Source organism: Schistocerca piceifrons, chromosome 3, assembly GCF_021461385.2.
Source record: "Schistocerca piceifrons isolate TAMUIC-IGC-003096 chromosome 3, iqSchPice1.1, whole genome shotgun sequence".
NCBI lineage: Eukaryota > Metazoa > Arthropoda > Insecta > Orthoptera > Acrididae > Schistocerca > Schistocerca piceifrons.
This window is the reverse complement of record NC_060140.1, coordinates 228,972,079-228,985,343: the sequence shown is the minus strand read 5'-3', so window position 1 is coordinate 228,985,343 and position 13,265 is coordinate 228,972,079. Positions and strand designations below refer to the sequence as shown.

The following is a 13,265-nucleotide window of genomic DNA, read 5'->3' as shown; positions in this document are numbered from 1 at the left end:
TTGGTGTCATTCTTTGATCACTGTTTGGCCGTTGCAGACTAGCTCGAGCTGCAAGTCGTTTAACTGTTCCACCAACACAATCGCTAGCTCCCTTCCCATGCGAGGTGGCTGAAAAATGCCATTCAGCTTCAGTTTGGAAATATTCATGATGGCACAGGTTGATAGAGTTCTTCCTATTTTTATAATGAGCTGCTGCTCCATCAGAGAAATAATATATTTTTCTTGGTTTTCTACCGAATTTAACAGTCAGGAAGCCCATCAAGTACGACGAACAAATGGACAGCAACAGTGTCATGTGTAGGCATTCTGATATTATTACAAGACTTGTGTGCTCGAATTTGCTCCCATCCTTGTAATAAGCAACAGTGGGATGAATCGTTGCTTGCATGTTTGTCTAGTGATAGCCGTGAACTTCATCCTGGATGGCAAAGGAGTAATTCTCAGAAGTCACAGATCGCTAAGACCTCGCCTTCTTTAAGTTCATTTCTCAGTCTCTTTTGGAAGGTTGACTAGCAACAAATGAATGTTGTTTAAGTGATTTTAATTTATATATAAAAAAAGTTGTCACATGATTTTATGATTGTTTCTAGAGATGTGTGATCAACGGAAACCCATTGCTGATAAGTTATATTATCAATATCATTAGTATTCAACAAATCTTGTAAATATGTCTTAAATGTTTCTGGGCCAGGGCAGAATTTACAATCACCAAAATGACAAGCAGGTAATGACTGATTACATACAACTCTTGCAATGCAGTCTAAGTTTTTATTGGATTATCTTCATCCTTTGTCAGCTGAGGAATGTTACATCCAGTCAGCATGAGTGAAGTTTTGATGGGCAGTACACACACAGACACTGTGTGTACCTCTACTTCCAGCTAAAACAGTTATTAGGACATAAGTCTGCAAACTTCAAAAACCAATGTGGAGCTCTGGATGGTTGTCCTTAAAGTTCGCGTAAATTTCTTTCAAATTACTTAAAACAAGCCGTTTTTGCACTTGCAGTTTTTCTCCGTTATCTCTCACAAGCACAATCTTTTTTCCCAGGCACTGCCCTGCTTTATCTCATCAGAACAATAAAAGTTTCTAACAAAATCAGCAGTTGTTTGATCAAGAGTCTTGCCAGGTTTTGGGTTTGGTGAAGACAAAATTCCCTTTGCCTTCACCAAATCTTTTACTCTTCGAGCCATGTAATTTGTTATGTTAAAGTCATCTTGAAGCTTCTTAACTCTCCAGCTTTTAGGCAAAATGGTAAGAATTTCCATTGTTTTTCGAGATGTACACGTACGAAATTTAGCCGACTGATCATGATGTACATATACGAAATTTATCTTCTAGCTGACTGATCATCTCAGATTCTGCAGGATCATTTACCTCTTCTTTTTTCAGAAGGAAGCAATAACACCTTTGTTTGAATTGTTGAGGTAAATTTAATTAGTTTTTACTTAGGATATTTTGCTTCACACAGTCGTTTCTTCTTAATTGGCGATTCACCAACGGACTGCAAAGAAGCATTCAACCTTTCTAATGCCTCACTTGCTACAATGTCTTGTACGTCACTATCACATAAAACCTTTTCGCTTTCTTGTTTCACCACAGAATACAGTAGATCATCATCATTATTTTCTGTGCTAGACGTATCACAAATTTCTACTCATGCTATTTCTTTTACGGCAGTTGTCACACACTTTTCTATTTAAAGTTAAGAAAGTTTTCTTGCTATCATACATTGTGAAACAGGCTGTAAGTTTTTCTTGTGGTTATTGTGGCCCTTTCATTAAATGGATTACAGCCCAAAGCTGAAATTTTAGGCATTTTTTATTTCTCAAGCGAACAAACTAATTTAAAAAATGTTTTTGAATTTGAATGCCCCAGCTTTCTATATTCAATACTACACAATATTACTTATCTATTCTTTCACTTCCTGTAAAAAAAATATTTCGTTATGTTAATAGTATGAAAACATTAACTGGTTGTAGGCATACAAACTTACAGACTCTTGTGAGGCTGGTACAAAAGTAGCTTTAAGCTAGATTCAAAAACACATTTCACTACAGCTGCCTCACAACAAAAGAATGTGTGGGGTCACTCAACAATAGGTGAAAATTGCTGACAATATTAACCAGAGATAAAATACTGAATAGATTGCAGATAGTAACACCAAAGAATCATTTTATATATAATCCTTAAAATGAGAGCTTCCTTTTTTCTTTTTTTCCTTGTGGTTTTACAGCTATTAATAAATAGTTAGCACTAAAGTTTAATAAGCAGTTATTCGTTTCAAAAGTACAATTTGTGGGCCATGTAACAAAATCTAACACTGTAATATTTTCATGTGTAGCAAAATAATAGAAATTCACCTATCTGACTGATTTTGGAGAATCGGTGGTAAACATAAAATTGCTTTTGATAGTGATCCCATGCTCATCCCAAGTTGAAACTTTCAGAATATGTAGATGTAAAGTGTATCTTTCACATATACTTTGAGAATTTTAAAAATACAGTTTTTCAAAATTCGATAAATTAATTACTTCATTGGAAAGCTCTTTAGAAGAACTTTCCAATGAAGTAAATTTTATTGTTCTAGCTTAATTAGAACACGAGTTATAAAGAAAACAACATTGTTCCAAGAGTCAAAAAATTTGTAATTTTTTCAAATTCTGAAAGTCCATTACGCAGTAACTTCTTATCAGAAAAATGTGAAAAAATGAATTTGTGGTACTATTTATGAGCACTACAGGCATATTTAACTTCATTTAAATCCAAGAGGGTAAGGTAGAAGACGATGGTTTCATTTGTAGATTTCACGTGGAATGACCCGATTATGTTAATAGCTTAAAATTCATTCAAGCATAATTCCTATCACTTCAGGCAGGGAGGGTACCTTCATAGTATCTGATGTTATTGAATTTAACACATGTTAAAATTCAGAAATAAGAAACATGTATTTTGTTTTCTCCAAAAAAAATAGATAAACCTGCAATGAATGAACAAAGAAACAGACAAGAAAGTACAACAAAGTGAAGAGAAATAACTGCAACAAAGAAAGTGAAAAGAAATAACTGCAACAGACAGTAGAAATAAACCTGTAACGAAGGATACAGGCCTCCAAAGATGACACTTAACATTTTGAAGATGCCAATTTTGGATTAAAAATGCTGAATAACAGTTCTAGATATTTTATAAAAGTTTTTTTATTTGAAAGATAACTGCTGTATGATCACAATAGTATCCTCAGTTTGGACATATCCGTGAAAGGTCTTTTAGTGTCACCTTTTGAAATTTTTTTATAATTCACAGAAATTTTCTGTTGATTAGTACCATGGTTTTATTTTAAAAATCTAACTTTCACTGAAGTTTTTCTTGCTAATTCCTTCGTTACAGGTTTATTTCTACTGTCTGTTGCAGTTATTTCTCTTCACTTTGTTGTACTTTCTTGTCTGTTTCTTTGTTCATTCATTGCAGGTTTATCTATTGTAGTTCTTCAGTGCTTATTTGTTCAGTTAAGAGGCTTCTAAGAAATGTGAAACCATCCAAAGAGTTCTGTGTTTTCGTGAGGAATTTGCCAGATGAAACAGTTGCAGCGAGTTTTGTGGAAAGGACTGTCTGAAACGTCTTCTGACTGGGGCTACGGGCGTGAACTGTGCTGACTATTTGCATATCCATAAAAAGAGCGATATACGAGAGTTGACTGATAAAAGTAATGCCTTCACCTTCGTAACTTTCAACAGTTGGCAGCATTGGTATGTGGCAGGTACTGGCTTGTTCTGTAGCCTCTTCTCTACAGCTCCAGTTGGTGGAAGCCTTTGGACTTAACAATTGTGTTGTTACAGTGTGAAGTATAGAACCCTACACAGACGGTCAGTCAATGCAATTTAAGCAACGCGCAGTCATTGAATTCTTGACAGCAGAAGGTGTCACCCCACAGGAGATTCATCACAGAACGAAAGTAGTTTATGGTGATTGTGTTGATGTGAGTACTGTACATCATTGGGCAAGTATGTTTAAAGATGTTGAGGCAGGAACATCTGCCCTGCGTGACAGTGTTGGACGTCCTGTGACGGCAACCAGAGTTTCACAAGCAAAATGTTGACTGTCTAAGTACAATCGTTTTATCACTTAGAAATTGCAAGCACAATTGGCTTTTTCACAAGAACACGTGTGTCACATTATTGCTTTGCTTGGCTATCTGATCTGTGCACAATGAGTACCCCAGATGCTGATGCCTGAAATGAAAGCGCACAGACTTCAAATTTGCCAGGAACTCTGCTCGCATTATGAGAATGAAGACGACATTTCTCCATCTGCGGGGACATCTTTATGCTTCTGGTGATGTTGAGAGAACTGCAAGACTGGTTGCGTAAACAGTGTCGACTTTCCCATGACAGCTTTAGAGAACTTCTTTGTTGGCAGAAATGTGTCCAACTAACTGATGATTATGTGGAAAAGTGAATATTGGTAATTAAAGATTACATTCTAAGGATTATTTCTGCACTTTATTTATTAAAATATTCCCATCCAAACCCAATTAACAAAAGGTGGAGGCATTAGTTTTAATTCAACCCCCATGTAAGACAAAAAACAGACTGTTCAGGTTGGGAATAAGTGTTCTCATTTGAAGATGTTTCCAGTGATCACTTTTTGTGTTCTTTATGGTTTGACAGAATAACAATGATCATATCTGAACAAGGTGAAGCCCCCCAATGGGGCAGATGCAGATTTTGCATCAATAGAGGAAGAATTAAATACCCCAAGCCAGTCAACATCCCATCTTCAGAAGAAAAAGCACTTTTGCACTAATTGCCAGGAATTTTTCACAAATATCAATTTAGCTGTTGATTACTGTACACCCCACAGTGAAAAGGTGCAAGTTTTAACTATAAGTCCAGAGAGATTTTCAAAGAAAATTCAGAATCACTTTCCATCAGCATCAACGCACATCGTAGACAAATCAAGAAATATGAGGTCTGTAAAAGGAGTCTTTGGAAGACCAGATCCCTATTATGGTCATCCTGTAGAAGCAGCTTAAGTTCGAATAGTGCAGTCTTATCTGGAAGATAAATGGGACTGTTCTCACCAGAGTGCCAACAAAAGACACTATAACAGTTAAATGTAAAAAAGTTGTGAAAGTGAAGAGGTACATGACTCGCAGTATTAAAGAAACTTTTGCAATTTATAAGAGCAACTAAACAACTTCACATATTGGAAGGTCAAAATTTTATGCACTGCAACCTAAGTGGGTAGTTCCACACCCGCCTAGAGATGTCTGTTTATATGTGTGCTATGCAAATTTTGAACTGTGTGGTAACTTCGAAGAACTTCCTGGAGCACGTGACATAAGACACCTCGGTTGGGCATGTGTAGTCATGTGTAGTCATTAGTAGTCTGTAATGTAAAGCAAGAGACTTGTTTCTATTAAACTTGTGATGACTGCCCCGGAAACGCAGGAGTGTCTTTACAGACACTTGGCCTGGAAGACGTAGCAGATAACACTGCAGAAATTACATATGCGACATAGGAGGAAAATAAACTAATTAAGAAAACTGTTGCCTTAGACAGCTTCATTGATGGACTTTGTAAACGGTCAGTGAAAGCAGTAACACACCAGCATCTGAAGCAATTTAAACACCACCACCACATTGGAGAAGTGAAAGGGTGTGTACAGGCTGAAGAACTATGTTTAGTGCTTCAATGTGATTTTGCTGAGAACTGGTCTGTAATTCTCCCACAAGAAATACAAGAGTATCATTGGAGTAATGCCCACATTTCAATTTTTACAGGAGTGACATTTTCAAAACAAGACCACAAGTGTTGCATTTTTAAGTGGTGACACAGGACATGACTCAGCACATGCTTTGCTAGCGATGCACAAGATTCAACCGCTAACAGGGGCAGAGAAGATCATTTCTAATGGTGTTCCTAGTCATCTTAAAATCATTACCAGCAACTGATTAAGTCACTTGTGTCAACTGACTGGGCATACTGTGCTACTGGTCACAGGAAGGGGCCTTGTGATAGTGTAAGCACCATGCTATAAAACAATCTCTCTGGACCAAATACAGCTGCAATTCAGAATGCTGAGGATTTTACAAGAAATTTGAAATCTTACACATACACAGCCCTCATTTTTTGTCCCAAGAGGAAAGAATTCTGTGAGCAGAAAAAGAACAGGCCAAATAAACTACACATGTTAAAGGAATTCAGAAGACATTTTTGGATTTCAAGTGATGGGCGAACTCATATTGCCCCGACTTTAAAGAGCAAGAAAGAAGTCATCTCAATTTGTCTGGAAAACACCTTAGAAATAGCAGGCTAATATTCAGATTCACAAGCTGAGAAGGGGGCCATTTGTGGCAAGTGTGTACTGCTGTGACTGTTGAATTGCAGAGATTACAGACAGTGGTTAGGAGTTAAACGAAACTGTAGTGAACTTTATGCTACCACATGGACCAGCTGCTAGATATAAGTTTCACGCTGAATGACAGCAGCAATGCCATCAGTGCTTACTTCCTGTTCACAATGTTTTGAAGACATAAGTGCTCCATTTCCTATTGGTTCAACAGGAATGCATCACTGTATCAAAGAAAGATACCGAAGTAGTGGAAAAAACAGAGTCCACAGAAGTTGTATAAACTGAAACCTTGAAGTCTTTGGACCTTTCACATACATTTTGGAACCATTTAAAATGCTTGAGAAACAAGTCTTACTCATCTTTCGAAACTAAAATTATGTTAAATAAGGCTAGGTTTTGATTTTTATGAGCCTGTTATGTGATAATATAACAGGCTTTATGTACGGCAAAAAATTTTAATTGTTTATAAAACCTATTCAACCCAAAAGTGAAAGATCTCCTTTTCAGGGAATGTAGAACTACATGGTACTAATCACCAGAGAGGGAGAAAAAAATAAATAAATAAAAAATAAATAGATTAATAAAAAAATTCAGAAGACTATAGTAAAATGACATAAATCCAAATGGAGGATTTCTTTGTAATAATAAAACAATTCGCTTTAAAATAATCTAGAACTGATTCTGAGATACAGCATTTACATTTTTTCCCCAAAATTCCCATCTTCAACACAGTATGTGCAGTGCCATCTTTGGAGGGCTGTATCTCTGAGTAGAAACTTCATTGCAGAAAACTAAACAAATCAAATCTGTGATCCTTACTTAGTCCTTCATTTGAAAAGATGCTAAATTCACTAACATTCAAGACTATGAAGGTAAGATTTTTTCTTACCCTGCCTAAGTTGATACGGACTATTCTACATCACAATTTGGGAGCAAATTATATAAAGAAAACATGAAGGACATTAGTGTTTAATCAAATTTAAATAAAATTCAAAACCTACAATAGATTCTTCTGTAACATGAGTAACAAAATACCATAAATTTTAATTCCCAAGTGCACCATTACAAATCACAAGCTGAACAGCATGATTTGACTGTCAAATGTTCATACTGCTCTGACTACAAAGGGTGGGAGAGTAATTGTTGCATAACGGTGAGACCAATGTACCTAGGGCCACTTCTATTGCGATTGATTTAATTAATGTAGCTTAACAATTTGTCAAGCAAACAGTTCATGAGACAAACATTTTCCAAAAAACTTTATCCTGAAAGATTCAAAAGAAAACTTATTAGAGCTTTTGGAAATTAGCTTAAAACTAATGGAAAGGACTGGTACATCATCAGTTCTGTGATTTACTTTGTGTATAAATTTACAATTTCCACCTCATGCTGCAGTACAGCTGAGTCAATGAAGTACAATATATTTACAGTAAAATTTACACCAGATGTTGAGCATAAAGAAGTGAATACGTTTCTATGAGTTGACCAGATGCCTTTTGTTCTGGTAAGCTTTGCAAAAGTTCTCTGCAATATTAGATAGATCGACATATCCCAAGCAAATCGTGACAAATGTATACGCCATCAACTTTTAAAAAGCATTTTAGACAAGATTTTTGGAATACAATTTCATCAACTGAAAGTTAATTTATATATTTTGTATTTGCTACAAAGATTACGCACTGCCTCAAAGTTTTACAGTGATCCCCACCTAGATCCATGCATCTAGTCACAGGGTTTGGAAGTGACCCTCTGATCTTTACAATATGCGAACGTGACAAATAACTTCCATTTACTAGACAACTTTAAAGTACAAAACATTACTAAAGTTGTATGTACACTGTAAAAACTGAGTAGCTACATCATTAGGAAAAAATGCAGAAAAGAAAATAATTTAACAGGGGGAAAAGCTCAATCGTAATAGCAGTCAAATTCCCTCCAATAGTTCAAAGAACTGCCAACCAAATGAATATCAAAAACACTCCCATGTCCATAATGTTTTCCTAAATAATGTGACTAGGTACAAGGTGACCCTAGGTACACTGGTCTACCTACCATTCGTTCAACTCCACCTCACCTCAACAATGATTGAGGGCCACGAAACAATTTCACCCATCAAATTCTTTTCCATCAGTAGCATATATTCCAAGCCTCATGAAGGTAGATAGTACTGCTTTTCAGCATGACTAACAACTGTAGCAAAATAGCTTCTTAATTCAAATCAACATTGCCAATCCGTACAGTTTTTAACAACGCTAACCTTAGCACTGCAATAATGATGATTGGCCTGTTAACACCGACTCGCTAGTAAACAAAGGGAGGGTACTATCAAAGACAAAACAATTAAATCGCGCAATATCCGCAGAGCATGGTTAATACTCCTATAAACTGCAAGATTCTTAACTCTTGTTCACAAATTCAATGCAGCACTGAACAGGTTAAGTTGAATTTGTCGTTGGGTCTATATACGTTCAAACAACGCATCATAGTTAAACCACGACACAAAATCTGTTTGATATTAATGCACACATAACGTACACCTTTAAGGAGAACTTCGTAGAACTCAACAGTAAACTACTTCAAAAATATTGAAAGTACAAGCAATGTAGCTAACACATAAGCACACCTGCTCAATGCAATTACAGTGATTGGCAACGTTTATTACCATGTTGCTGCAAAAGCCTACACATGAATTGCATCTTGTGTACTACAAACACAAAATGGAAGTTACGAAACTAAAGTCTCTGGTATAAAAATGTGGATAGTACCACAGAGTCAACACTTACGTTTCCCACAACCTTCAACTTTATGTATTCTGAGTTGCCGTCTCCAGGCCCGGCGTCAGGTTTTTGTTCCTAAAAACGCGATCCCAGAGATCATTACCACACCCACAACTATATATCCAAGAAAGCATCTCATTAACTTACAAATTATGTAATAATCACATGACTACATCAAATACCTGATTTTCCGACATCTTCCACAAACGTTACTATCCACGCGCCAGAAAACTTCAACCCACAATATGGCGCCAAGCTTTGTCAAAGACCCAGCCAGTATTTGTAAGTTCTACAACGTTATCGAAGTGCGTTCAGTAGCCAATAAATATTAACGATATATCGAAACGAAATGATAAACGTCAACGGTACAGAACTGATTATCAGTTTAAAACACTAAAGTTAAACTGATGATGTAATGAGTATATAATTCAGATGGAAAAATTCATTATAAAAATCCGCTCCTCATAACAGACTCATCATCATCTTGATAATTCGCGTAAACGTTTCACAAAAAACTCAAAACTATTACATCGAAATAATCGAATTTATTCTTCCATAAGAATGAAATACTATACAAAAATTGCATTGAAAGTTAACAAAAAAATAATTATAGGCAGCGTATGATAATACTTTCACAATACATTGACGTAAAATATTGTTTAACATAACATCATATTAGTCTACATAAGTCACTGTCTACTCCCCCCCATGTGGGGCCTCTTAAGACGTGGAAAAAAGTCAAAGATATATGTTTTATTTAGGCTTAATATAACCGAATGGATGGACATGATGAAACATAACTGCATTACAGTGCGACTATTAATCATAAAACAGTCGAAAACAATAATCTTATAAGGTTCTACGAAATTGCTCTTCAATGAGGTAGGAGTTGCCTAGCAGGATCTAGGATCTAAAGTACATATCAGCCTATATATCTGATACTTAACCAAATTACGTGACCCTATTGAGATCTTTGTAGAGGTATTCTTTGATGCTAGGGTTATATCATTAAAAAAACATTAATGAGGAAGAGAGAGTGGAGGCAGTCAACAGGATATTCTATGTCTAATACCTCATGAAATTCTTATACATTTTAGTATTCTTACACACTTCTAGAATTATCAAAATACTATTCCTCTAAGTTGAATTCGCCATGAAATTATTACATATCTTATTAATGAATGTAAACATATAGTATAAACTAGTCTCTTCATTTTTATATCACCTGTACTGTTCATCATAACTACTGCAAATACAGGCGAAAAATGGCTCTTCATTAATTCTAGGATATGGATTATGCCACCTAGGTAGTAATTTATTTACAGTCTTTAAACTATTAAGTTGCCAATTTCTTCATTTACACTGTTCCAGTGTAAGACCTTTATTGGTAATGAAGATAATTAACTTCTTCGTGAAGTACTGAATCACATAAAACGAGCCTTGTCCAAAATTTAATGACAATTCATTTAAATGGAACCAGCTCTTGATGTTTTCATTTATTTCATTCTTGGAAGGAGAACAATTACACCTTTTAACATGTGGAAGGTCATTTATATGTATTGTAAACAACAGTAGACATAAGAGAGGATCATGCAGCACACTGTATCTGATTACTGCTAGTTGTAATGTAACACTGAACAAGGTGAATATGACCTGTTTAGTTACAACTGTTACTAAGTGTTCAAAAGCGTATTGTCCAGTATCATCTCAGTTTTTTGAAAACATTGGGGATAATGAGATGGGATAGTAATTCTTCATTCATGTTTTCTTTCATTTTCTGTGAGTATCTCAAAACAGTATGCTTAAATTTGTTTGGGGAAATACCATCTTGAAAATATATATAATATTATATACACAATTCAACTCAAAAACATTTTATTTCTTTGTCACTGGTTTTCTCAGAAATATTCAAATATTTATTCTTAAGAGAGTCAATATCACTCAAAACTGCTTTTGAAGACATAACAAGTAGCTGAATTTCATCAAACTTTCTGAGGACTACTGTTTCCATAAACTGAAGGCTATCTATTAATCAAGTGTTCAGACCTAAATTATTTGCTGCTTAAAGAAAAAGCTATTAACTGATCATTTTATTATTTACCTTTAAATAAATTTTCCACCAATTCTCTTGCTGGAGTAGTAACATCAGTTCCTGTCAGATTACTGAATTTAAACGCTGTTGGACTTGACTAACACTTGGATGGATGACCACTGGGTCTGTTGAATGCTGTTGGCAAGCAGGTTGCACTCACCCATTGTCAGGCAAATTGAGGAGCTACTTCATTAAGAAGGAGTAGCTCCAATCACGAAAACTAACAATGGCTGGGAGAGCGGTGTGCTGACTTCATGCCCCTCCATATCTGCATCCAGTGATGCGTATAGGTTGAGGGTGACACAGCAGTCAGTCATTACCATTAGGGTCTTCCAAGACCTGTTTGGATGGAGTTTAGTTTTAGTTCAGTAAATAAATTTCCTCATTTCTCCTGTCTAATTGTTTGTTACATTCAAAGTAATTCTTAAGCTGAATTACTTCTTTTTGCCCTTATACCTTCTTCGAATAGTTATAAATTCAGATGCTGGTACTCTGGTTATGGTAAAGTGTCAACTGCCTACCAGGAGGTTGCTACCCTCATTCCTAAATAGTATAATGCTGGCTGTAATGTTACAGATGCCCACTCAGTTGTCATAACATCTTCAGTCTGTGTCTGCCTGTCAAAATTGTCAGGTTCATGTTGTACTCAGCTTCAAGCCACCATCATCAATGGGCATATTCTTAGATATTTTGATCTTTATAGCTTCCAAAACCATTATCCCTCACACTTTCGGAGATATAGTGAAATGCAATTTTATGCTCATTTTCCAAAACATGTTATTGCATGATTAGTATGCTAAAGAAGTTATTTGTTTGATAGCGGTTACTTTGCTTTATCACACACATAAACAAAAAGCTTTTTATTATAACATACCAATACTCTACAGTCTACATTTTTAACAAATTGTTTACTTCTATTGTTGTCTGTATGTGGCAATATTTATATTGACCATCAGCCTTAACTAAGATTACGCATTTCTCAACCCTTTTACGTGATGTGAGGGAATTACTCACCAGTTTTCCAGCATTTTATCATATATATCAGCCTACTGACTTCATTTCCCTGTTTCTCCCTGTTTTCATTTATCCATATTTTTCGAGACTTCTTTCTCCATCTTAATCAGCTTACTGACCTAATTTGTACTTATAATTTTGGTGTGATCCTCAAATTACTTCCATACATCTACTTTAATTCATATCAAAACGCTTTGGCTTGCGTCTAATGGCATCATTTTATTACCATCTCTTACCTACAGACAATCTTACTTCCAACTGAAAATTATTAATATATGCAGAGTTTATTGTTTCAGAATTTACGAATTACCAGATTCAATTACTTCTCTTAACGCAAAGTGTCGGTATTTTACTGTTACTAATCCTTTTTGTGGATCTCATTTATTATTTATGGGCTTTAGTCATTATTTTTCTATCATGGGCACTCATAATTTACTCACTGCTATTTTAACATTTAGAATTTACTGTTGCAAAATAACTCTCATTTTCTATTGTAAGTCATCATTTAGGTATTGTCATTTTTGTGAATTGTTCTTGTTTACTAGAAAGCTTTTGTTAACTAACAGCATATGCACAATATGAAGGATTATATTCCTTACTTCCTCAAGATAAACAGAAGAAGAGACTGAAACTTGGAAAGGAAGAAAAGTTTCATCCAGATGGCACCACCCAGTATGCCAGACTGTCTACCCACCAAGTGGCAGACTTCCCACAGTACACCAAACTGTGTATCTGCCAAATAGTTCTTGACTCCCTACAGAACTTAGTAGAGATAGGACAAAAGAAGATAATGAAACCTGGAAGCGCAATAAAGTTTCATTCAGCTGGAACTCCACAGTATGCCAAACTGCGTACCCACCAAAGAGTGGGAGACTCCCTACAGAATCCTGCAGTATCAATTTGAAGGGCTTCAGATCTACTGTGTTTCATAGACCTAGCTTTTTCTTACTTTTCAGGTACTTCAAACACTCTGCGTTTGCATGAGGCCTACCTATTATTATCCTCAATGGCCCTTGATAAACATGTGT

At 35.6% G+C, this 13,265-nt stretch overlaps 1 protein-coding gene across 1 annotated transcript in view; it reads right to left on the bottom strand.

The window, feature by feature from the left end:
• The window catches only part of LOC124788206 (small ubiquitin-related modifier-like), a 36,334-nt gene extending 26,902 nt beyond the window's left edge, over positions 1-9,432 (bottom strand). Inside the window, exons 1-2 of the mRNA XM_047255383.1 lie at positions 9,314-9,432; positions 9,138-9,206 (exon numbers count right to left, since the gene is read on the bottom strand). Coding sequence (XP_047111339.1) covers positions 9,138-9,206; positions 9,314-9,328 — 84 coding nt within the window. The 5' untranslated portion in view covers positions 9,329-9,432. The remainder of the gene's footprint in view (positions 1-9,137; positions 9,207-9,313) is intronic.
• Positions 9,433-13,265: the final 3,833 nt, after the last annotated feature.